Raw genomic sequence first — 23,330 nt, 5'->3', positions numbered from 1 at the left:
CTTTCGATATGATCAAAAGTCACTAGCCCTTAATTTTTCGAGATTTAATTAGCTTAACATGTTTGGAGCTGTATCACTGTTATCCAACCCCCCTCCCCCTCCCCCGAATTGTAAATTGCTTACTTTCTCCGTGGTGCCCTCTAGGAGATCGAGACACTGATATTCATATTCATGCCAGCAGGACCCTACAACGGCGGTCCTGCTGGGATCATCCAGTAGCTGAGGAGTGTTCCTCCGATGACGCGCTGCAGGATTTCGTCTGTTACCAAGCGTGATCAGTCCGGTTCATGTCAGCAGGTTCGGCAAGGCACAGCATTCGGTTGAATGTTGCCTGCTGAACGAAAGTGTTCATACGGAAGGCACGATGCATTCGTGCATTACCGTCTTTATACAGGAAGCCATCCCTGAAATGTTATCTGCAGAACTGGACAATAGGTGGAGGACAATGTCCAGTTCCTGCAATGACTTCAAATTACTCTCAATAGTAATGAGACACGTCCGGCTGCTTTATGTGATGTCGCCCCAAAACATGTCTCACTGCATTAATGAACTTGTGGGGCTGCCTGACTGAGATGTGCATTGGTACCTTACATACTCCTCTACGACAGTCATCGGGTGTCAAACAAATCCTGCACTCGTCGGGAAAGAGAAATCTACGCATTAAAACCTCGTAGTTTGCAAAAACAGACATAATGTCTGATAAGATAGCCGCAATAAGTGATTTTACAATGCTACTTATAATCCTTCTTGATTGCAAAATGTTTATTCATATGACCGGTTTCGGTTCCTGTAGAACCATCTTCAGATCTGATATTTCGGTCACAGGAATAAGTCGTCCAAATACAGCAACTTTCACTTGCTGCTGTATTTTGACGGATTACTCCTGTAACCGAAATATCAGATCTGAAGACGGTTCTACAGGAACCGAAACCGGTCATATGAATAAACATTTTGCAATCAAGACGGATTATAAGTAACATTGTTAAAACCTCTTCAGTACCGCTAGTCGAAAAGTACGTTTATTCATTAAACACTTCTGATACATGTAATCTAATTACTAAGCAGTATAATAAATTATAATAAATTGTAGTTACTTTCTGCAATTATTGACTAGGTTTTCCTAAAAGATATGTATTGTACACTCCACACACAAGGGAAACTCATACTACAAAACAGTGGAAACTACACTACTGGCCATTAAAATTGCTACACCAATAAGAAATGCAGATGATAAACGAGTATTCATTGGGCAGATATATTATACTAGAACTGGCATGTGTTAACATTTTCACGCAATTTGGGTGCATAGATCCTGAGAAATCAGTACCCAGAACAACGACCTCTGGCCGTAATAACGGCCTTGATACGCCTAGGCATTGAGTCAAACAGAGCTTGGATGGCGTGTACAGGTACAGCTGCCCATGCAGCTTCAACACGATACCACAGTTCATCAAGAGTAGTGACTGGCAGATTGTGACAAGCCAGTTGCTGGGCCACCATTGGCCAGACGTTTTAAATTGCTGAGAGATCTGGAGAATGTGCTGGCCAGGGCAGCAGTCTAACATTGTCTGTATCCGGAAAGGCCCGTACTGGACCTGCAACATGCCGTCGTGCATTATCCTGCTGAAATGTAGGGGGATCGAAGGTAGGGTAGAGCCACGGGTCGTAACACATCTGAAATGTAACGTCGACTGTTCAAAATGCTGTCAATGCGAACAAGATGTGACCGAGACGTGTAACCAGTGGCACCCCATACCATCACGCCGAGTGATACGCCAGCATGGCGATGACGAATACACGCTTCCAATGTGTGTTCACCGCGATGTCGCCAAACACGGATGCGACCATCATGATGCTGTAAACAGAACCTGGATTCATCCGAAAAAATGACGTTTTGCCATTCGTGCACCGAGGTTCGTTGTTGAGTACACCATCGCAGGCGCTCCAGTCTGTGATGGAGCGTCAAGGGTAACTCCAACCATAGTATCCGAGCTGATAGTCCATGCTGCTGCCAACGTCGTCGAACTGTTCGTGCAGATTGTTGTTGTATTGCAAACGTCCCCATCTGTTGACTCAGGGATCGAGACGTGGCCGCACGATCCGTTACAGCCATGCGGATAAGATGCCTGTCATTTCGGCTGCTAGTGATACGAGGCCGTTGGGATCCAGTACGGCGTTTCGTATTACCCTCCTCAACCCACCGATTCCATATTCTGCTAACAGTCATTGGATCTCGAACAACGTGAGCAGCAATGTCGCGATAAGATAAATCGCTATCGCGACAGGCTACAATTCGACCTTTATCAAAGTCGGAAACGTGATGGTACGCATTTCTCCTCCTTACACGAGGCATGACAACAACGCTTCACCAGGCAACGTCGGTCAACTGGTGTTTGTGTATATGGAGTCGGTTGGAAACTTTGCTCATGTCAGCACGTTGTAGGTGTCGCCACCGGCGCCAACTTTGTGTGAATGCTCTGAAAAGCTAGTCATTTGCATATCACAGCATCTTCTTCCTGTCGGTTAAATTTCGCGTCGGTAGCACGTCATCTTCGTGGTGTAACAATTTAAATGGCCAGTAGTGTATTGTCTTTATGTCCGCAGCTCGTGGTCTCGCGGCCACGTTCTCGCTTCCGAAGGGCGGGGTCCCGAGTTTGATTCCCGGCAGGGTCAGGGATTTTCACCTGCCTTGGGATGACTGGGTGTTTTTGTTGTCCTCATCATTTCATCCTCGTTCCTGACAGTGGGTAGATTGGACTGAGCAAAGGTTGGGACTTTGTACGGGCGCTGATAACCGCGCAGTTCAGCGCCCCACAAGCCAAACGTCTTCATCATATTATCTTTGTGCTGCAAGGTGTTAATATTCCATTTACAGTCTGTAGACAATCAAATAGGCTTGGACGAAGACAGGCAAGAGTTGAACAAATGAATGAAAACACACACCTGCTAGCCGGCCGCGGTGGGCGAGCAATGCTAAGCGCTTCAGTCCTGAACCGCGCGACTACTACGGTCGCAGGTTCGAAACCTGCCTTGGCCATGGATGCGTGTGATGTCCTTAGGTTAGTTAGGTTTAAGTAGTCCTAAGTTATAGGGGACTGATGACCTCAGACGTTAAGTCCCATAGTGCTCAGAGCCATTTGAACATACCTTCTCAACCTGGGCACTGGATTTGCTGTTCATCACTGCAGAGTTAGGGAAACAATACGACATCGTTATTCTAAATTACAATGAATGGTGACTCGGACATTCACACATGGAAGTTTGGTCTGCCCGTAGGTTGCATTCGGAAAGCCAAATGGTAAGGCGACCACTCGCGATAAACGGGAAATCCGTGTTCGAATCGCGGTCCAGCAAAAATTTTCACTGTCGTCATTACATTCTACACCTGATGGTTGTCCATATTCACGACTGCGAATACATTTACTGTATTAGGGAAACAATGCCTGATTTAAATAACTGACGATGCAGAACGCTGAAACTTACTGTGGTAGTTATCAACATCTTAAGAAAGGTTAACAAAGAATTGGCACTTCTGTATTTCGCGTAACATGAGCTCCGTATGCGGACTAAAGTTACCATGTCCATATGTTAGCCGCCCGCGGTGGCCGTGCGGTTCTATGCACTTCAGTCCGGAACCGCGTGACTGTTACGGTCGCAGGTTCGAATCCTGCCTCGGGCATGGATGTGTGTAATGTCCTTAGGTTAGTGAGGTTTAAGTAGTTCTAAGTTCTAGAGGACTGATGACCTCATATGTTGAGTCCCATAGTGCTGAAAGCCATTTGAACCATTTCCATAAGTTGTATACAACACGCGTGGTACGAAGGGTATTTTCAGGTTAAATTCGCGTAGAAAGGAGTATTTATTATTGTGCGTAAGAAACTTTTAGAGCCGAAATTGATCTTGGCATGTACAGTCTGGGTCGACACAACGCTCCCACAGGCTTCTAAAAAGGTAGTGCGGAATGACGCTATGATGTACACTAGTCGGCGGTCAACTTCCCGTGTTGACAACCCGTCTCGCCGCAGACTGACAACGCCCGCACCCTCATTCTAAGTAAGACTGAAATGACTTTTCAGGGCACAGAGACAGACTGAACCGTGCAAACCAGCCGCAATGTCCCGTTCACGACTGGAGACACACGGCATTCTGCTGAAATGCACTCACATTTCCCGTTTTCTTGTAACTCCATTGCACGAGTGGAGAGGTACTTAGCGATATCTCCTTCTAGAAAAAGTATTGAGAAGGAGGTTTCTAATTTAAAAAAAAAGGTATTGGATGGAGCATAAGCCGCGAAAAAAAGGACTTGAAAGAAGGATCGCTCAAGGTAAGATTGCGTGGAAGGAGGCTAGAGAAGAGAAGAAGGTATGGAGTGCTGAAGGCCACGAAATCAACAGATTACCCGTAGATTAAAGAAGAGAAGGTAAGTGGAGAGCTTCATTCGATTCCTGCTTTAAGTCGTTTATACCAAAGAAGTAGAGTATATGTTATTGGTCTGTGTTACATTGATACGGACTGAAATGATCGGATGTATCAGTCATATTTCCAACAACAAAAATACAGGTAATGTATATTTGGGTGGTTAAAAAAACTGAATAGTTAACATAAGTGAGATGCTAGAAAATATATCGAGTTCCGAGAAATCTTTCATGGATTATGCCATCGTGTAAGAGTATGGGCGCCGGCCGTCGTGACCGAGCGGTTCTAGGCGCTTCAGTCTGGAACCGCGCTGCTGCTACTGTCGCAGGTTCGAATCCTGCCTCGGGCATGAATGTGTGTGATGTCCTTAGCTTAGTTAGGTTTAAGTAGTTCTAAGTCTAAGGGACTCATGACCTCAGATGTGAAGTCCCATAGTGCTTAGGGCCATTTTTGAAGAGTATAGGCGTCCGCAAGAGGGGAGGGGCAGGTGGAGGAGATGTAAGAGGAGAAAATCCGCCCCTCCCCCTACGATCTGGATACAGAGTTTTAATTCATTACAGAATTCTAATAACCTCTAGAAGTGGGTGGATAAGCATCAATTCTGTGGGTCATAATAATTTCTTGTGTCACCTATAAGATTTAGTTTTTATGGCATGGCACACCTCGAAAATGACCAACTCAATTATATGAAAATTGACACTCTCACAGTCTTATTCCTCCATCTCTCTTTCTCCCGTGGAGAAACTTCTGCTGACGCCTATAGTCGCAGATATCGGCAAATTGTAGCGAAACGCAGGAAATTCTGAATATGAAAATTGACACTCTCACAGTCTTATTCCTCCACCTCTCTTTCTCCCGTGGAAAAACTTCTGCTGACGCCTATAGTCGCAGATATCGGCAAATTGTAGCGAAACGCAGGAAATTCTGAATATGAAAATTGACACTCTCACAGTCTTATTCCTCCACCTCTCTTTCTCCCGTGGAAAAACTTCTGCTGACGCCTATAGTCGCAGATATCGGCAAATTGTAGCGAAACGCAGGAAATTCTGAATATGAAAATTGACACTCTCACAGTCTTATTCCTCCACCTCTCTTTCTCCCGTGGAAAAACTTCTGCTGACGCCTATAGTCGCAGATATCGGCAAATTGCAGCGAAACGCAGGAAATTCTGAAGAGCATCGACACATGGTGTAGCGTCTGGCTGTTGACAATCTACGTAACCAAATGTGACGTATTGCTCTTCAGTGAGCGTAAAGACCAATTATTGTTGTTCGATTGCACTTCCACTTCTTCGTTGCATTGTCCCTTTTTTTCTTGAGGGTCGGCCATTGAGTAAATCTCATGTGCAAATGTGACGACGTTTTCTAAACGAATGCGTAGCGTTTAACTGAGGTCGATCATGGGTACCAGCGCGGAATTTACTAGGGCTGTTGAGACATCGATATATCGATATCATTTACAAAACATGTTGACTTATGCAGGTATTGTTACATCCCCGATATATCGATATCGAAGGGCAATATCGAGTAAGGATATTTTTTTTATATAATATTTCTTTCGTAATTTTCGGTAAATATTCGAAACTCTTCTTTTGGCATTGTAGTAGAACACAATTTTACACTCACTGCGTGAAGGAGCGTTACTACTTTTTGAGCTTTCATCACGTCCAGTCTTTTCTCATCGACGGTGTAGCAAGTATAGCGGTCACAAAGAAGAAGTCCGATTCACTGGGAGGGGGGGGGGGGGCGCGGTGTTAATGGAATGACAAGATTTCCGATGTGAAGAAATAGCACACCAGATCGTTAAAAATATTTTTTAACCCAACTGGTGTGCTATTTCTTCACATCGGCATTCTTCAAAAACAGTTGCTGAAAATTACGAACAAAAATCTAAATAACAAGATTGGCCTTAGCGGTAGGCGGAGATGTGTGAGGGAAATTGTCGACGCAATCGGCGCTTGGCGCTGCCAACACAAACTGCAACGTTTAGCTTCACCACGCAATTTTGACACTACTAGATCGCTTGCGTTCGCAGAAGTGAAAAAAACAAGGAAGTCGACATGAAATGTTCCTGACAAATCCGATGTGTGACGAAACCGAACGACAGATCACCCATCGGACGCATTTTACTGTGCCACTTACAAGCAGTTACCATTTTTACCATAGTGGTTATCACCTAGGGTGAACGTGAATCGCTTTCTTTTCAATTCTTGCTTTAATGGGGCTAAGCAGGCTACTAGCTTGTTGACATACAAGATATCTAATAATAAATCAATACTTAAATACAGAGATCTAAAACCGGCAGCTTATTTACAATGTGCAGCCCATATCTTCGTAGACCGGTTCGGCGATAAATTTTCCGTTGATATAACGGTACCTTTTTACGACATATCGAGGGGCTATAGAGATATTTTTAAATATCGATACATCGGACTCTCGATATTTTTAAATACATCAATATATTTACCTAAATGAATGTCAGAAAGCACCTAAAACCCACATCTGGGTTGGACAGATCACCAGCCATGGTTATTCAGCGGGGCCGAGGTACGCCGCGAGGCTTGCCTCCGAGAGTTCCAGAAGCGGCACGTTAGCGCGTTTAGTGGTTTAGTGTTAACACTGCAAAACCGCACTTCACATAGGAGTGGGCGCCCAGAGTGACCTAAAATGGAAGGACGACGCAAAATTAATTGCCAGTTTACCTGTAATACGTCTTGGCATCAAACGAAGCTGTACAGATTGCTCGTAAATTCCCGTTACAAACTCCTAGGACTTGTAGAGAGGAGTGAGTACATAATATTTTGAATAGGAACCCATATACGGAAACTTAACGTTTCCGTACTGCGACCGTTTCAGTTTAGATATTTAACTCATCCACTTCTGCTTGAGGAATTTAATTAGGCGTGATATAGTACAATTACTTGGCAACAATTCGAAAGGAAACGTGGCGAAACATCCATTTATCATTTAAGCACATTTGTTGGTACCAACACTGAAACATAACGTTTTAACATTACTCAAAAAAAAAAAAAAAAAATCAGAATCTTTTACATACAGAACAGTACTGAGGAATTACAACGGCGGCTCGATGTGGCGACCACCAATGTTGTTACAAACATTGTACCTACTGTAGTATCATTGCCACAGATCCTACTACAACGGCGCGCCAACACAAGGTTGGCAGCCTGTCGTCGGCCGAGCACAGCGCAGTCTAGCGGGCTGTGCAGCTCGACGGAACCGGAGTGTGCCTCGTTCATTTCTTAGCTAGATTTCAACCTAGGCAGACGCACTTTCATAATCGGCTCTCAGCCAGTTCTGTTTGCATAGATTCTCTGAGATGGGCCCATCAGGCTTAGTCCCTGAGAATATGTAGTGTTAGTTATAGCCAGAGCTGCAATCCTACAAACTACTGAAGATAAGTAATTTTCATCGTACTATTTGTTTCTTGAACATTAATCCTTCTCTCTAAGAGTGTGCCGTACCGCATATTATTGCAGCCTGGACTCCTTCACCTCCTGTCAACTCGGCCTCCTACTTATTTGCATTTAGTAACAAGCTGAAAACACCCACGCATTTTGTGCCTCTAAACAGTGAGACACAATACCTACGAAGCGATCTGGTACGCACTCTCCACAGCACCAGTGTCTCTTCAGTTGCTGTTGCACCGGCCTGAACGCTTGCCAGCAGATCTTCCCCTGTCTCGGGTATAAAACAAATCCTGCATTCGCCGGGGAGGAGAATACTATGCCTTGTAAATTGTTAAGTACCACTAGTCGAAAAATTTGTTTACTCATCAAATATTTCTATCACGCGTAATCAAATGACCAACAAGGTTAAGAAATGTAATTATTTTCAATCATTGTTAACCAGCTTTCCAAAAAACTGTGTGTTGTATACGGCACACATACACATACACTTGAAAGTCATTCTGCAAAATACTGGAAAGTACTATGATAATCCGGCAAGGGGATAACATTTCATAAACAGTCTTTTGACAAGCTGCATTGGTTCAAGATAGATAGAGCAATTAATAAAAACACACCGCTGCTGAACGTCGACAATGGGTTTGCTTAACTTCTCATGATTGGGATTCACAGTCATATAATATGTTTTAAAAGACATCATAGTCGCCGTTGAGTGTATAAAATATTTATTATTACGATTGTAATTTCGGCCTTGTGGCCATTATTCAAGTAACACAAGATCCGTGTCGTACTCATCGGATCTGTCAGACTCTCACAGTCCAAAGGCTGCATTTTGACGACGACACGTACTCATGTCAGATAGTCTAACATTCTGACAGAATGTAACTTTTGCAGTGTTACTTGAAAATGGCCACAAGACCGAAATTGCAATCGTAATAATAAATATTTTATACAGTCAACGGCGTCTATGATGTCTTTTAAGAAATGGATTTGCTGTTGTTCGTTGCAGGCTTCAGGGAGACAAACCCCAACTTCAATAACTGACGATGCAGAGCGCTGAAACTTGCTGCTGTAGTTGGTAGCAGCTGAAGGATGATTGACGAACTATTGGCACTTCTGTCTTCGCGTAACGTGCCTTTTGCATACGACCCCGCAAGAAGTTGTCAATAGGATCTACGTCTTGCAGTCACGGCCACACGGTTGGACACCTCTGCCTATCCATCTTTCAACAGCAGACGTATCTTTCAACAGCAGACGTTGAAGTGTTATTCGTCTGAATTGAAACCGTTGTAGATCGAAAACGGTAGTTTCCGGACGTGGGTCCATATGAAAAAATGTTATGCACTCACTTCCATATACAAGTCTTAGATATCAGTAACGGGAATTTCCGAACGCCCAATATAAAAAGTGGCTAGTCGCCGTACTTCTTGAAGCATTTGCGGCCTGCCAGCCACCAGCGCGCCACCTTCTCCAGTCATGATCTCTCACAGCATTGAGGGGGGGGGGGAGGGGGGGAGGGGATGAAGGTCAGGGCACGAGCGACAGGGACCGGTTTCCAGGAGCGGTGCGCGCGCACGGGTCCACGGCAGGCCGGGCGATGACGCGCCGACGGTTATCTGCGGGGACTCACAGGGTACTTAAGGCGGGTCGAGGTAGCCCGCTGCAGGCCCAGCACCAGCTGCCAGCTGCCGGCATGTGGTCGACGCTCCTGCTGTCTGCTCTCTTCGCCTGCGCCTCCGCCGCCGCCCTCGGCGGCTCCACGGACGGTGAGTGCCGCCTCTCTCGCGGTCACTGCCTCTGAAGGCTCACTCACACTCACAACTCCGCGCCCGTCCGCCAGGGTGAACAGATTGGGTCGCGGAGGGGTCGGCAGTCTAGGCTTCGCTTATTTTAAACCTACATACAGACTCCGCAGGCCACCGTATGGTGCGCGGCGGAGGGTATCATGTACCACTACATTTCCTTTCGTACTGCACTTGCAAGTACAGTGAGGAAATACGACTGTATACAGGGTGGTCCACTGATCGTGAGCGGGCCAAATATCTCACGAAATAAGCATCAAACGAAAAAACTACAAAGAACGAAACTCGTCTAGCTTGAAGGGGGAAAACAGATGGCGCTATGGTTGGCCCGCTAGATGGCGCTGCCATAGGGAAACGGATATCAACTGCGTTTCTTTTTAAAATACGAACCACCATTTCTTATTACATATTCGTGTAGCACGTAAAGAAATATGAATGTTTTAGTTGGAGCTCTTGTTTCGCTTTGTGATAGATGGCGCTGTAATAGTCACAAACATATGGCTCACAATTTTAGACGAACAGTTGGTAACAGGTAGGTTTTTTAAAATTGAAATACAGAAGGTAGGTACGTTTGTACATTTTATTTCCGTTGTTCCAATCTGATACATGTTCCTTTGTGAACATATCATTTATGAGAACGCATGCTGTTACAGCGTGATTACCTGTAAATACCGCATTAATGCAATAAATGCTCAAAATGATGTCTGTCAACCTCATTGCATTTAGCAATACGTGTAACGACATTCCTCTCAACAGCAAGTAGTTTGCCTTCCGTAATGTTCGCACATGCATTGACAATGCGCTGACGCATGTTGTCAGGCATTGTCGGTGGATCACGATAGCAAATATCCTTCAAATTTCCCCACAGAAAGAAATCCGGGGACGTCAGATCCAGTGAACGTGCGGGCCATGGTATGGCGCTTCGACGACCAATCCACCTCTCATGAAATATGCTATGCAATGCCGCTTGAACCGCACGCGAGCTATGTGCCGGACATCCATCATGTTCGAAGTACATCGCCATTCTGTCATGCAGTCAAACATCTTATAGTAACATCGGTAGAACATTACGTAGGAAATCAGCACACACTGCACCATTTAGATTGCCATCGATAAGATAGGGCCCAATTATCCTTCATGCCATAATGCCGCACCATACATTAACTCGCCAAGGTCGCTGATGTTCTCCTTGTCGCCTTTTCGCACCCATCGTGGATTTTCCGTTGCCCGATAGTGCATTTATGCCGGTTTACGTTACCGCTGTTGGTGAATGACGCTTCGTTGCTAAATAGAACGCTTGCAAAAATCTGTCATCCTTCCGTAATTTCTCTTGTGTCCAGTGGCAGAACTGTACACGACGTCCAAAGTCGTTGCCATCCAATTCCTGGTCCATAGAAATATGGTACGGGTGCAATCGATGTTGATGTAGCATTCTCAATACCGACGTTTTTGAGATTCCCGATTCTCGCGCAGTTTGTCTGCTACTGATGTGCGGATTAGCCGCGACAGCAGCTAAAACACCTACTTGGGCATCATCATTGTTTGCAGGTCTTGGTTGACGTTTCACATGTGGCTGAACACTTCTAGTTTCCTTAAATAACGTAACTATCCTGCGAACGGTCCGGACACTTGGATGATGCCGGCCAGGATACCGAGCAGCATACATAGCACACGCCCATTGGGCATTTTGATCACAATAGCCATACATCAACACGATATCGACCTTTTCCGCAATTGGTAAACGGTGCATTTTAACACGGGGAATGTATCACGAAGTAAATTCCGTCCGCACTGACGGAATGTTACGTGATACCACGTACTTATACGTTTGTGACTATTACAGCGCCATCTATCACAAAGCGAAAAAAGTGGTCCAATTAAAACATTAATATTTCTTTACGTAAGACACGCATATGTAATAAATAATGTGGGTTCCTATTTAAAAAAAAAAACTCAGTTGATATCCGTTTGCCTATGGCAGCGCCATCTAGCGGGCCAGCCATAACGCCATTTGGTTTCCCCCTTCAAGCTAGACAAGTTTCGTTCTTTGTAGTATTTTCGTTTGACGCTTATTTCGTGAGATATTTGGCCTGGTCGCTATCAATGGACCACCCTGTATAGCGTCTTCGTACGAGCCATTATTTAGCTTGTCTAACGTGGGCTATTTGGAAAGTAAGGCTCCACTGGGCGCGAAATCCGATGAAGCTTTACACAGATGTGTTGGGCACTGCCTTAGTATCCCCTTCGATCGCATCATGTCGCTCTTTTCAGTTATGAATGAGCACTTATAGATACCCGGAAAACAGTGTCTCCCGAAAAGTGTGAGGGTCTGGTGAGATTTCGCCTGATGTTATACAGCCCACATAACATAACTCTCATTTTCCTTCTTCATGACTGTTCTCGGCCGCACTCGGCAATGGGCAATGATGACGCCCCTGCAGAGTTTTCAGTGGAAAGTGTTTAATCACCTACAATACAGCTCGTAATTGGCTCCCCATGAGTTTCATCTCTGCTGACGTGAACCGCTGGCTATGAAGAGAACATTTTGGCTCAGACATCTGTAGACTAGCAGACCAGTTTATAGAATTGGAGGAAAGCACAGGCTGTTACCTTCTATGACGAGGATACTGGAAAGTTGGTACAACGTCACAACAGATTTCTAAGTCGGAGCGCCCACTGTATAGAGAAGTAGCTGGAAGATAGCAGTTGTAAATAAAACTTTTGTGGTTTTCACAGGAGTTACCATTTCTCGACGAATCGGACCTTTCTTCAGAATAGCTTTGGTATCTTAGTAGTACTTAAACGAAGTATACGTTGGCGGCAGTAGAAATGGTCTGTAGCCAGCTTAGAATTCCTGTTCTCTAAATTTTTTCAGTAATGTTCCTCGAAAAGAACGCCATCTTCCCTCCATTTGAGTTTCCGAAGCATCTCCAAACACTTGCGTGTTATTCGAATCTACTGGTAATAAATCTAGTACCACGCCTCCGAACTGCTTCGATGTCTTCCTTTAATCCGAGCTGTTGCGAATCCCAAACACTCTAGCAGTACTCAAGAATATGTCGCACTAGTCTCCTATATCCGGTCTCCTGCACAGACGAACCACACTTTAGAAATCCTCCCAATATTCCGATGAATTTCCTTGAGTCAGAGAAGTTGCTGTCCATGCATCAGCACGGCTTTAGAAAGCATCGCTCCTGCGAAACGAAACTCGCCCTTTTTTTACATGATATGTTGCGAACCATGGATGAAGGGTATCAGACGGATGCCATATTCCTTGACTTGCGGAAAGAGTTTGACTCGGTGCCCCACTGCAGACTCCTAACTAAGGTACGAGCATATGGGATTGGTTCCCAAATATGTGAGTGGCTCGAAGACTTCTTAAGTGATAGAACCCAGTACGTTGTCCTCGATCGTGAGTGTTCATCGGAGGTGAGGGTATCATCTGGAGAGCCCCAGGGAAGTGTGGTAGGTCCGCTGTTGTTTTATATCTACATAAATGATCTTTTTGATAGGGTGGATAACAATGTGCGTCTGTTTGCTGATGATGCTGTGGTGTACGGGAAGGTGTCGTCGTTGAGTGACTGTAGGAGGATACAAGATGACTTGGACAGGATTTGTGATTGGTCTAAAGAATGGCAGCTAACTCTAAATGTAGATAAATGTAAATTAATGCAGATGAATAGGAAAAAGAATCCCGTAATGTTTAAATACTCCATTAGTAGTGTAGCACTTGTCACAGTCACGTCGATTAAATATTTGGGCGTAACATTTCAGAGCGATATGAAGTGGGACAAGCATGTAATGGCAGTTGTGGGGAAGGCGGATAGTCGTCTTCGGTTCATTGGTTGAATTTGGGGAAGATGTGGTTCATATATAAAGGAGACCGCTTATAGAACACTATTACGACTTATTCTTGAGTACTGCTCGAGCGTTTGGGATCCGTATCAGGTCGGATTGAGGGAGAACATAGAAGCAATTCAGAGGCGGGCTTCTAGATTTGTTACTGGTAGGTTTGATCATCACGTGAATGTTACGGAAAGGCTTCAGGAACTTGGCTGGGAGTCTCTAGAGGAAAGGAGGCGTTCTTCTCGTGAATAGCTACTGAGGAAATTTAGAGAACCAGGATTTGAGGCTGACTGCAGCACAATTTTACTGCCACCAATTTACATTTCGCGGAAAGACCACAAAGATAAGATAAGAGAGATTAGGGCTCGTACAGAGGCATATAGACAGTCATTTTTCCCTCGTTCTGTTTGGGAGTGGAACAGGGAGAGAAGATGCTAGTTGTGGTACGAGGTACCCTCCGCCACGCACCGTATGGTGGATTGCGGAGTATGTATGTAGATGTAGATGTGGATGTAGGTCGACCATTTGCCTTCCCTACCACAATCCTCACATGCTCATTTCATTTAATATCGCTTTGCATTGCTGCGCCTTGATATTTGATTGACGTGAATTTCTCAAGCAGCACACTGCTAACGCTGTTTTCCAACATTGCGGGACTGTTTTTCGTACTCATTTGCATCAGATTACTTTTTTCTGCATTTAGAAGAAACTGCCTTTCATAACAGTAACTGGGAATTTTCTATCTTCTTATAGTTTCTCAACAACGATACCTTCCTGTACACCATCAGCAGACAGCCGCAAACTGCTGCTTATCCTATCCCACAGATCGTTAATGTACGAGGGTGGAACTTAAATAGTCGCAACTATTTGTTCACAACCGATACAAATGAGTTACATGATTTCACCTGTTACTGTCCTTCAAAGTAGTCACGAGCGCTGTGTAGGACCCGTTGTCAGCGATGTGGAAGGCGTAGTATACCGTCAGCAGAGCCTGTTCTATTCATGGTGCGAATGGAGCGGTGTACTGCCTGTCGGATCTCTGGAACAGTTCTGAAGCGGATGCCACGAAGTGGTCCCTTCATCTTCGGAACCAAATCAAAGTCACAAAGACTTAAGTCGTATTACTGTTCGTTTTTGGAGCATCACCTGCTTCCAGCTTTGCGAAAGAAGCGGCGACACTTTCCGCGCAACCCACCCATCATTTTACACGACAATGCGCGGGCGCATATAGCGCAAGCTGTGGCTGCTCTGTTCGGTCGATGGGACTGCGAATTACTGTACCATCCACCATACTTCCCGGACTTAAGTCCTTGTGACTTTGATTTGATTCCGAAGATGAAGGTACAATTTCGTGGCATTCGCTTCAGGACGGTTACAGAGATTCGACAGGCAGTAGACCGCTCCATTCGCACCATCAACAGAACAGGCTCTGATAACGGTATACTACTCCTTCCATGTCATTGGCAACGGGTTCTACACAACGCTGGTGACTACTTTGATGGACAGTAACAGGTGCAAACATGTAATTTTTTTGTGTCCATTGTGAATAAATGGTTGCCACTATTTAAGTTCCAACCCTCGTATATAGAAAAAAACAGCAGCCCCATCACACTTCCCTGGGACACTTTCGACGATGCCCTTGTCTCTGATAAACACACGCAGTCGAAATCAACGTACGTGGTTCTCTTACTTAAGAAGCTTCCGAGCCATGCACATATCTGGGAACCTATTCCGTAAGCTCGTACCTTATTTAACAGTCAGCAGTGGGGTGCCGTGTCAAATGCTTCCCGGACATCTAGGAATATGAAATCTGCCTGATGCCCTTTACCCATAGTTCGCCTGTGAGATAAGGGCTAGCTGAGTTCCGCACTAGCGATGCTTTCTAAAAGCTTGCTGATTCGTGGACAGCAGCTTTTCCGGCACAAGGAAATCTATTATATTCAAACTGAGAATACGTCCAAGATTTCTGCAGCAAACCAGTGTTACGGATATGGTCTGTAATGTTGCGGGTCTGTTCTTTTCCCCCTCTTATATACACGACTCATCTGTTCGTTTTTCAGTATTTCGTTCAATTACTGGACTGGTCACATTTAAATATTTAAAAAGCTGTCATGATCTACTCATTAACATGTATAATCCCGTGACTTCAGGGGATCGGCAAGTTATTCTGGATTTGGTATTATTGGTACGGTTCAAATGGCTCTGAGCACTATGGGACTCAACTGCTGAGGTCATTAGTCCCCTAGAACTTAGAACTAGTTAAACCTAACTAACCTAAGGACATCACAAACATCCATGCCTGAGGCAGGATTCGAACCTGCGACCGTAGCGGTCTTGCGGTTCCAGACTGCAGCACCTTTAACCGCACGGCCTCTTCGGCCGGCTTATTGGTATGGCAGGATACTCAAACTACCTGGCAGATTAAAACTGTGTGCCGGATCGAGACTCGAACTCGGGACCTTGGCCTTTCGCGGGCGAATGCTCTACCATCTGAGCCACCCAAGCACTTGCCCGCGAAAGGTAAAGGTCCCGAGTTCGAGTCTCGGTCCGGCACACAGTTTTAATCTGCCAGGAAGTTTCATATCAGCACACACTCCGCTGCATAGTGAAAATCTCATTATAGCAGGATACTCTTTTTCGTGGGAACCCTGCATCATTCTCTTCTTCTCCGGAACGGTATTTGCGTACTCTATTCTTCTGCGTCCAGTGTTATAGCGTCTGCAAGCGTGAAAACGTTTTCAAAATGCTTGCGAATCACGTGAGATCGGACGTGGGTACCACCCCAGCGTGCACCTAGTCTGGTGTGGGAAAAAGAATTAAACACAGTAGGTTAAGTATTAAAGTTAGATAGTGTGTATACCCTTCGAGGCAACATAACTCACGACGCACAAATTACACTGAGGTCGATTGTTTAAAGAATCGCAGGTGGGGAGGGTGTAGTGGTCGAATTGCTAAAAAGTGAGCCAACAGGGGTCACGGCCAATCAGTGGCCGAGTTCGGGGAAAAGTTGAAATACTCTTAAGGAAATAGCGGCGTGGCGGTGAAAATGCAACAGTGGAAGCCAAACGGCTGAGTGTTTTCGAAATGGACAATTCTGGAATGCAATGAGGCGTCCGTTTAGTTCGTCGGCTGATGGCAACACTCTTCTTGATTGGTAACTTTGGTGTACTCAACTGTTTTGAAGTAAAAACGCAATGCATTTGAATTATTAGCAGTGCCAAGAAGCTGCGACATGTGGGTTCCGGGAAAGCCATACGTCATCTTACCCTTAAAAATCGGAACATCCCGCGAATATCGGGACTTTTGTCAACTCTAGCAGAAGACACTTGAGAGCTCTGTACTACGGTCAAAATACGGTCAAACACGGTCAAAATATTCCTGGCGACGTTTCGTTTCAGGAATCGCAATTGACTGATACACCATTTTGATAGACCCGTTCATTTCAGTCTGTAACATTGTAACACATACTTCTTCTTTAGTATATCTAACTTAAGTAGGAATCGAATGGGGCCCTCCACTTTCTTCCTCTTCCTTAACCGACGAGTAATCTGTTGATTTCTTGGCAGCGACCCACACCTTCCTCTTTCCACTAGTTCCCTTCCACGCAATCTTCCTTTAAAGATCCTTCTTTGCAGTCAATTTTTAGCAGCATATGCCCCTGACAAGATGTTTCCATTTTCCTTATCCTTCCGGCAAAATTTCTATCTTCTTCTATTGTTTGATGTAATTCTTCGTTCGTCGCTCCGTAAGTCCATTCCACTTCTAGCATTTTTGTCCAAATCCACGTTTCACAACAGGACAATTATTTTTCCTCTCCCTTTTTGAGTGCCCATGATTCCCTGCTGTCTACACACATTATTAAAGCCCTCATTGTCTTTTCCAGTCTGTATGAGAAGGATAATCTCGAGAACTACTATAGGGGTACTGGTATGATTTTCACTGGTGTATAGACTGCTTAACGACTAAGTATTGTGTGTACAATGTATAAATGTTTCGTGCAAACTGTTTGAACTGTTACATTGTTATCTGTCAGATTTTTACTTGGAATTTGGAGTGACACCTCGTGACATTGATGGGAGCTACGAGCTACTGATCCACAGGGGAGGCGGATTATGGAGGGAAAAGCAGTAAAGAACTACCGCAACTCCGGGGAGCAATAAAAATCCTGACCAGAATATATTCTGCCACTTAGAATAAACTGAATTTCCCTGGCCACTTGTGTCAGTACGTTCGCCCTAATCTCAGAAACTACTGTAAGGATTTTGATCCAGTTTTCACTAACAGTTGGATTGAGTCACGAGAAAGGTCGTGTATGTAATATTATAAATATATCGTGGAAACTTGCTGAACTATGATGAATTACAGTCCGCCTCTTCAGTTAAAACGATGGAACTGCCATCTAGCGGTACGGCTACAACTCCAGACAAAGCGAAGCGTCAACAGTATACGAGTCAGTCCAGGTGGTATACCACTAAAGCGTGAGATGGGGTTGAGGGATCGAATCCCGGTCGAACCACAGATTTTTCACTGTGTTTTAACCTAGCATTTCGCCGGCCGGGGTGGCCAAGCGGTTAAAGGCGCTACAGTCTGGAACCACGCGACCGCTACGGTCGCAGGTTCGAATCCTGCCTCGGGCATGGATGTGTGTGATGTCCTTAGGTTAGTTAGGTTTAAGTAGTTCTAAGTTCTAGGGGACTGATGATCTTAGAAATTATGTCCCATAGTGCTCAGAGCCATTTGAACCATTTCAACCTAGCATTTCCCCTCAATTATATGGACATTCGACAGAAGCATGACGTGTTTCGGATTTCATGTTAAACTGTAGGTGTCGTTTGGAAGAGCAGAATGGAAGCAGGGTTTGGTGATCGAGTGGTAAAGCGCGAATTTGGTAACAGCAACGCTCCGGGATAGAATTCCATCTGGACGTCGATTTTTTTTATCTTTCTTTTTAACTTAACAGTCACCTTTCAATAATGTGAAACTTCGATACAAACGGAACGTGATTCGGATTCCGTATTAAACTGTAGGTCGCCTTTTCCCGGTTGGATAACTGGCTAGGGAGATGCAGTTCGCCAAAGTGACGTCCAGTCGAAATACTAACACCAGATGAGCTACACTGAAAACTCTGTGCATTTCATAAACTCTGTTAATGTCATAAACTTCAGGCTACTCTTCATCACTACGACATTGTGATCTGAGTCTATATCTGCTCCTGGGTACGCCTTACAATCCAGTATCTGATTTCGGAATGTCTGCCTGACAATGATGTAATCTAACCGAAGTCTTGCCGTATCACCTGGCCTTTTCCAAGTATACCTCCTCCTCTTGTGATTGTTCGACAGAGGATTCGCTATTACTAGCTAAAACTTGTTACAGAACTCAATTAGTCTTTCTCCTCTCTCATTCCTTTTCCCAAGCCCATATTCTCCTGTAACCTTTTCTTCTACTCCTTCCCCTAAAACTGCATTCCAGTCTCCCTTTATGTACTGTATTACCCTTTCAATATCCTCATGTGGTCCCTCCATCTCATCTTCAGCTTGCGGCGTCGGCATATATACCTGAACTATCGCTGTCGGTGTTGGTTTGCTGTCGATTCTGATAACAACCACCCTATCACTGAACCGTTCACAGTAACACATTCTCTTCCCTACCTTCATAACGAATCCTACTCCCGTTATACCATTTTCTGTTGCTGTTTGTATTACCATATACTCATTTGACCAGAAATCCTTGTCTGCTTTCCATTTCACTTCACTGATCTCCAATATACCTAAATCGAGCCTTTGCTTTTCCCTTTTCAGATTTTTTAGTTTCCCTACCACGTTCAGTCTTCTGATATTCCACGCCCCGATCCGCAGAACGTTATGCTTTCGTTGATTATTCAATCTTCTTTTCATGGCAACCTCCCCCTTGGCAGTCCCCTCCGGAGATTCGAATGGGGGACTATTCAGGAATCTTTTGCCAGTGGAGAGATCATCATGACACCTTTTCAGTTACAAGCCACATGTCCTGTGGATACACGTTGCGTGTCTTTAATGCAGCGGTTTCCATTGCCTTCTGCATCCTCACGCCGCTGATCATTGCTGATACTTCCGCCTTCGGGGACAGTTTCCCACCCCTAGAACAAGAGAGTGCCCTGAACCTCTGTGTGCTCCTCCGCCCTCTTTGACAAGGCCTTTGGCAGAACGAGGGTGACTTCTTATGCCGGAAGTCTTCGGCCGCCGATGCTGGTTATTAATCAGAATTTAGGCAGTGGCGGGATTCAGACTCGGGGCAGAGGACGTTTTGTTTACTAATCATAGAAGCTAACCCTAGATCCATCTATATATGACGGCTAATCGAAGGAAGTACTGTAAAGATTTTGATAAGGCTTCTTTCACTGAAGATCTGTGTGTGAAACTTAAAAATATGTGGTGCAAATTGGCTGAACTATGATGAACTACAATTCCCCGCCGCGTTTTTCTGTCTGTATAACACCGCTTACATGGGGCTCCCAAAACCGTATTTCGTAAACCGATTTCCCAGTAGTGCTGCTGGGTGGTCATGTGAACATTTGTAGATCGATTCTGGAAATTCACTTCTAGTTGTCCGTTTTACAATTCAGCAATCGATTTTCGCTCCTGTGTACGAGTAAACGCAACCGGTTTTGAAACGTGCTTCGGCTGTCAGATTTTGTCTTGTTTTTAAAAAAATTTCTGCTAATATGAACGGAGTGGCTCTTTGTACAGCGAAGGATAAGTAGAAATGTAGAATGAAGCTGTTTACATCTCGTATAATTTAATGGAAATGGTGATTGCACTGATTGCATTGGAAACTGTAACGGCTGTTTTCCGGGCGCCATATTTACCTGGGCTAGCAAATCCGCTTCAGTCCTTAACACGCAAACGGTTTTCGAAATTCGGTTTTCGTCTTTCGGAAGATGTGTCGCACGTAAAAGTGAAGGCTGCTCTCAGAAAATGCTATACATTTTTTGATACTCGCGGCGCATAACGCAGCCGCCCTGTCGACAAAGGAGAGACAGCGGAAGCGGAGCCTTTGATGCACGGCTAGCCTCGTTAGCGGGTCGCCGTCGGGCAGTCCGCTCACGCCTTTAGGCGTTGCAGTATGCCAGCAAGTGGCCTATGCTGCTGAAACGTTTAATTTTTATGAACGCGATGAAATTCAGTTACCTAACGCCGTTCCCTGATTTTAACCATAACTCTGCGCAGTGCCCATCAAACAAAATTGCCTGTACGTCGTAAGTCTTCCGACTATCCTACTTAGTGCTACCCTTGCGAAGACGAGGCGGATCGCTAGTATACTATTTCGTGCCTCGCCGCGTTTTTCTGTACGTACGTGATGGCTAATATCAGAAGAGACATTGATACGGTTTTCACTAATAGGCAGACTGATTCACGAGGGAGGCTTGTATATATAATTTATGTACTATTTAGTATAAACTGGCTGAAATACGGTGATGTTTGTGGATCAAGTCGTGTCTCCTCAGACTTTTCTGGCGTGCGCTGATTAAATCATTTAACTTTTAGTTACACTAAAATCTGGGGTTAATCCTCAGTAACCCAACTTTGTTGTCTGAATTTTAATCATAACACAAGCTGCGACATCGTCGGGAAAAACAGTGACCCGTATATGTAATAAGTTTCCTTTAATTTACGTCTATGGTCAGAAACTTTTTGTTAACAGAATACCGGTTTCGGTCTTTAATGACATCATCAGATCTCTTTCATAAAAACAAAGTCCTAATGTACGATGCCACTATGTCTGCAGTACATTAGGACTTTGTTTTTATGAAAAAGATCTGATGATGGTCATTAAAGACCGAAACCGGTAATCTGTTAACAAAAGTCCGCATCTCGTGGTCGTGCGGTAGCGTTCTCGCTTCCCACGCCCGGGTTCCCGGGTTCGACTCCCGGCGGGGTCAGGGATTTTCTCTGCCTCGTGATGACTGGGTGTTGTGTGAGGTCCTTAGGTTAGTTAGGTTTAAGTAGTTCTAAGTTCTAGGGGACTGATGACCATAGATGTTAAGTCCCATAGTGCTCAGAGCCATTTTTTTTGTTAACAAAAAGTTTCTGACCATAGACGTAAATTAAAGGAAACTTACTTAATCATAACTCCACATAAACAAAGTTACCGCTATGCCACCGGTCCTGACGTACAAAGCCGCGAGAAGTCGTTATTTGATTACTGTAGTCAAGACAAAGATCTCTCCTTCTTAGTTCTAAGGGAATTCTATTTGCTATAAACAAACCGTTCACCTTTTCAAAATCTCCGCTGACCGTAGATATTGTTCCTCTTATTTCCTCCACACAGCTTTCGTTTTCTGTCACAATTGAAATGCTTTGCTTGTTGCAAAGTCCTTCCTTGAACCTTTTTAATGTTTGCTGATTCTCGTCACATAATTTTTTCCTATATTTGTCCACCAACTTCTTTTCAGACTTTTACAATCCTCTCCGTCATAATCTGTAGTTATATATCTGATTCAGTCAACAAGATTCATCATGTGCTTTATTTTCTTTTCTCCTACTACTATGCGTCTTGATTTATCTAATGTTTTTTTCTGATAGCTTCTCGGCACAACAATAGGACTGCGATGGCGACTTCTTTAACAACTCTTCCAATACTCGTTTCATCTGTTTCGTAATCACAGTACTTGCTACCGATTTGTTTCTTATAAAAAGTTCCTTTACCAGTCTCCTGTTCTTCCTGTCTGCACCAACACCTCTCAAGGTCTTCGGGACAATACCCTAGTTCACTCTGTTAAACGCTTTCTCACTCCACAGACAAGATGTACACATCCCTAAAGTCTTGCATTCTTCGTCCCAACATTACAGGACTAAATATGGATAAATGTAAATACTACGTTCATAGAAGCCAAGCTAGGTGGACCGTTTAAAACAAAACGTGTTATTTGTCGAAATAGGTAAGAATACTGCCTATTACCAGCGAATCTGGTGGAAGCTACTATAGTGAAGTAGTGTTGCCAACGTAGTTGCTGACGACATTCAGTAAATATTAATATCAAATATTTCCATCCATCTAGAAGCACGTACTATCCCTCACCCCTGATCTCGTCACCCAGCCATGTGAAATAACATATACATAAAGTAGCAGCTTCATACCAGAGATATTATACCTAATGAACTCCCTGCGATAGCAGCTGTAAGCCGGCGGTTTTCTCACACAGAACAATTTTATCGAAATTAAACGAATAATTTGTCCCGTTTTCCTTACTTTTCATATACTCACGAGACACATCGAATTGTTTGATGTTGTAGTAGTATTGTATCCCTACACTTTTTTTATCTCCGTTTCTCTGAACCTGTGCTGAGCGCACTACACAAAGTGTTCTAATAAACCGGTTGAATGTTAACTCACGCGGGTTTACCTTTTTAGAGTGCTATTCATCGTCAGAGTAACTAATCTTTTATGCAAGGAACAGTCAAATGAAAACGTGACAGATGAAAAAACGGAAGTCGACTTGATGTGCATTTTCAACTTTTCGCAGCGTAATGAATGGTCTATTAAATTTCGGACATGCAACCGCGCAAATACGCCTTCGCCACAGACGGCGAGTGTTTAAGCGTGTCTTCCGATCAGCGTCTGTGACTCGCAGGCACGTACCGCGGCGGTGGAGCATATAATGCTGCACTTGACTTATTATTGGACGTTATATAATGATATAGAGTAGGGCAACACGATTCAATCTCACATTCCGAATCGGATTCTACGATTCGTTCACGATTCATTCTAGTCTGCGATGGCACAATTCTTACGGAATGCAGGAAGTTCTACATTTTACCCACAGATGGCGGGACATGTCTGACATTGTCGATGGGGTTAGA

General features: G+C 44.4%; 1 protein-coding gene across 1 annotated transcript in view; it reads left to right on the top strand.

The window, feature by feature from the left end:
* Positions 1 to 9,479: 9,479 nt before the first annotated feature.
* LOC124596365 (allergen Cr-PI-like) overlaps positions 9,480 to 23,330 on the top strand; it is a 61,086-nt gene continuing 47,235 nt past the window's right edge. The window contains exon 1 of the mRNA XM_047135472.1: positions 9,480 to 9,606. Within this exon, the coding sequence (XP_046991428.1) occupies positions 9,534 to 9,606 (73 nt within the window). The 5' untranslated portion in view covers positions 9,480 to 9,533. The remainder of the gene's footprint in view (positions 9,607 to 23,330) is intronic.

This window comes from Schistocerca americana, chromosome 2 (assembly GCF_021461395.2).
Source record: "Schistocerca americana isolate TAMUIC-IGC-003095 chromosome 2, iqSchAmer2.1, whole genome shotgun sequence".
NCBI lineage: Eukaryota > Metazoa > Arthropoda > Insecta > Orthoptera > Acrididae > Schistocerca > Schistocerca americana.
This window is presented reverse-complemented; position numbering and strand designations above follow the sequence as displayed.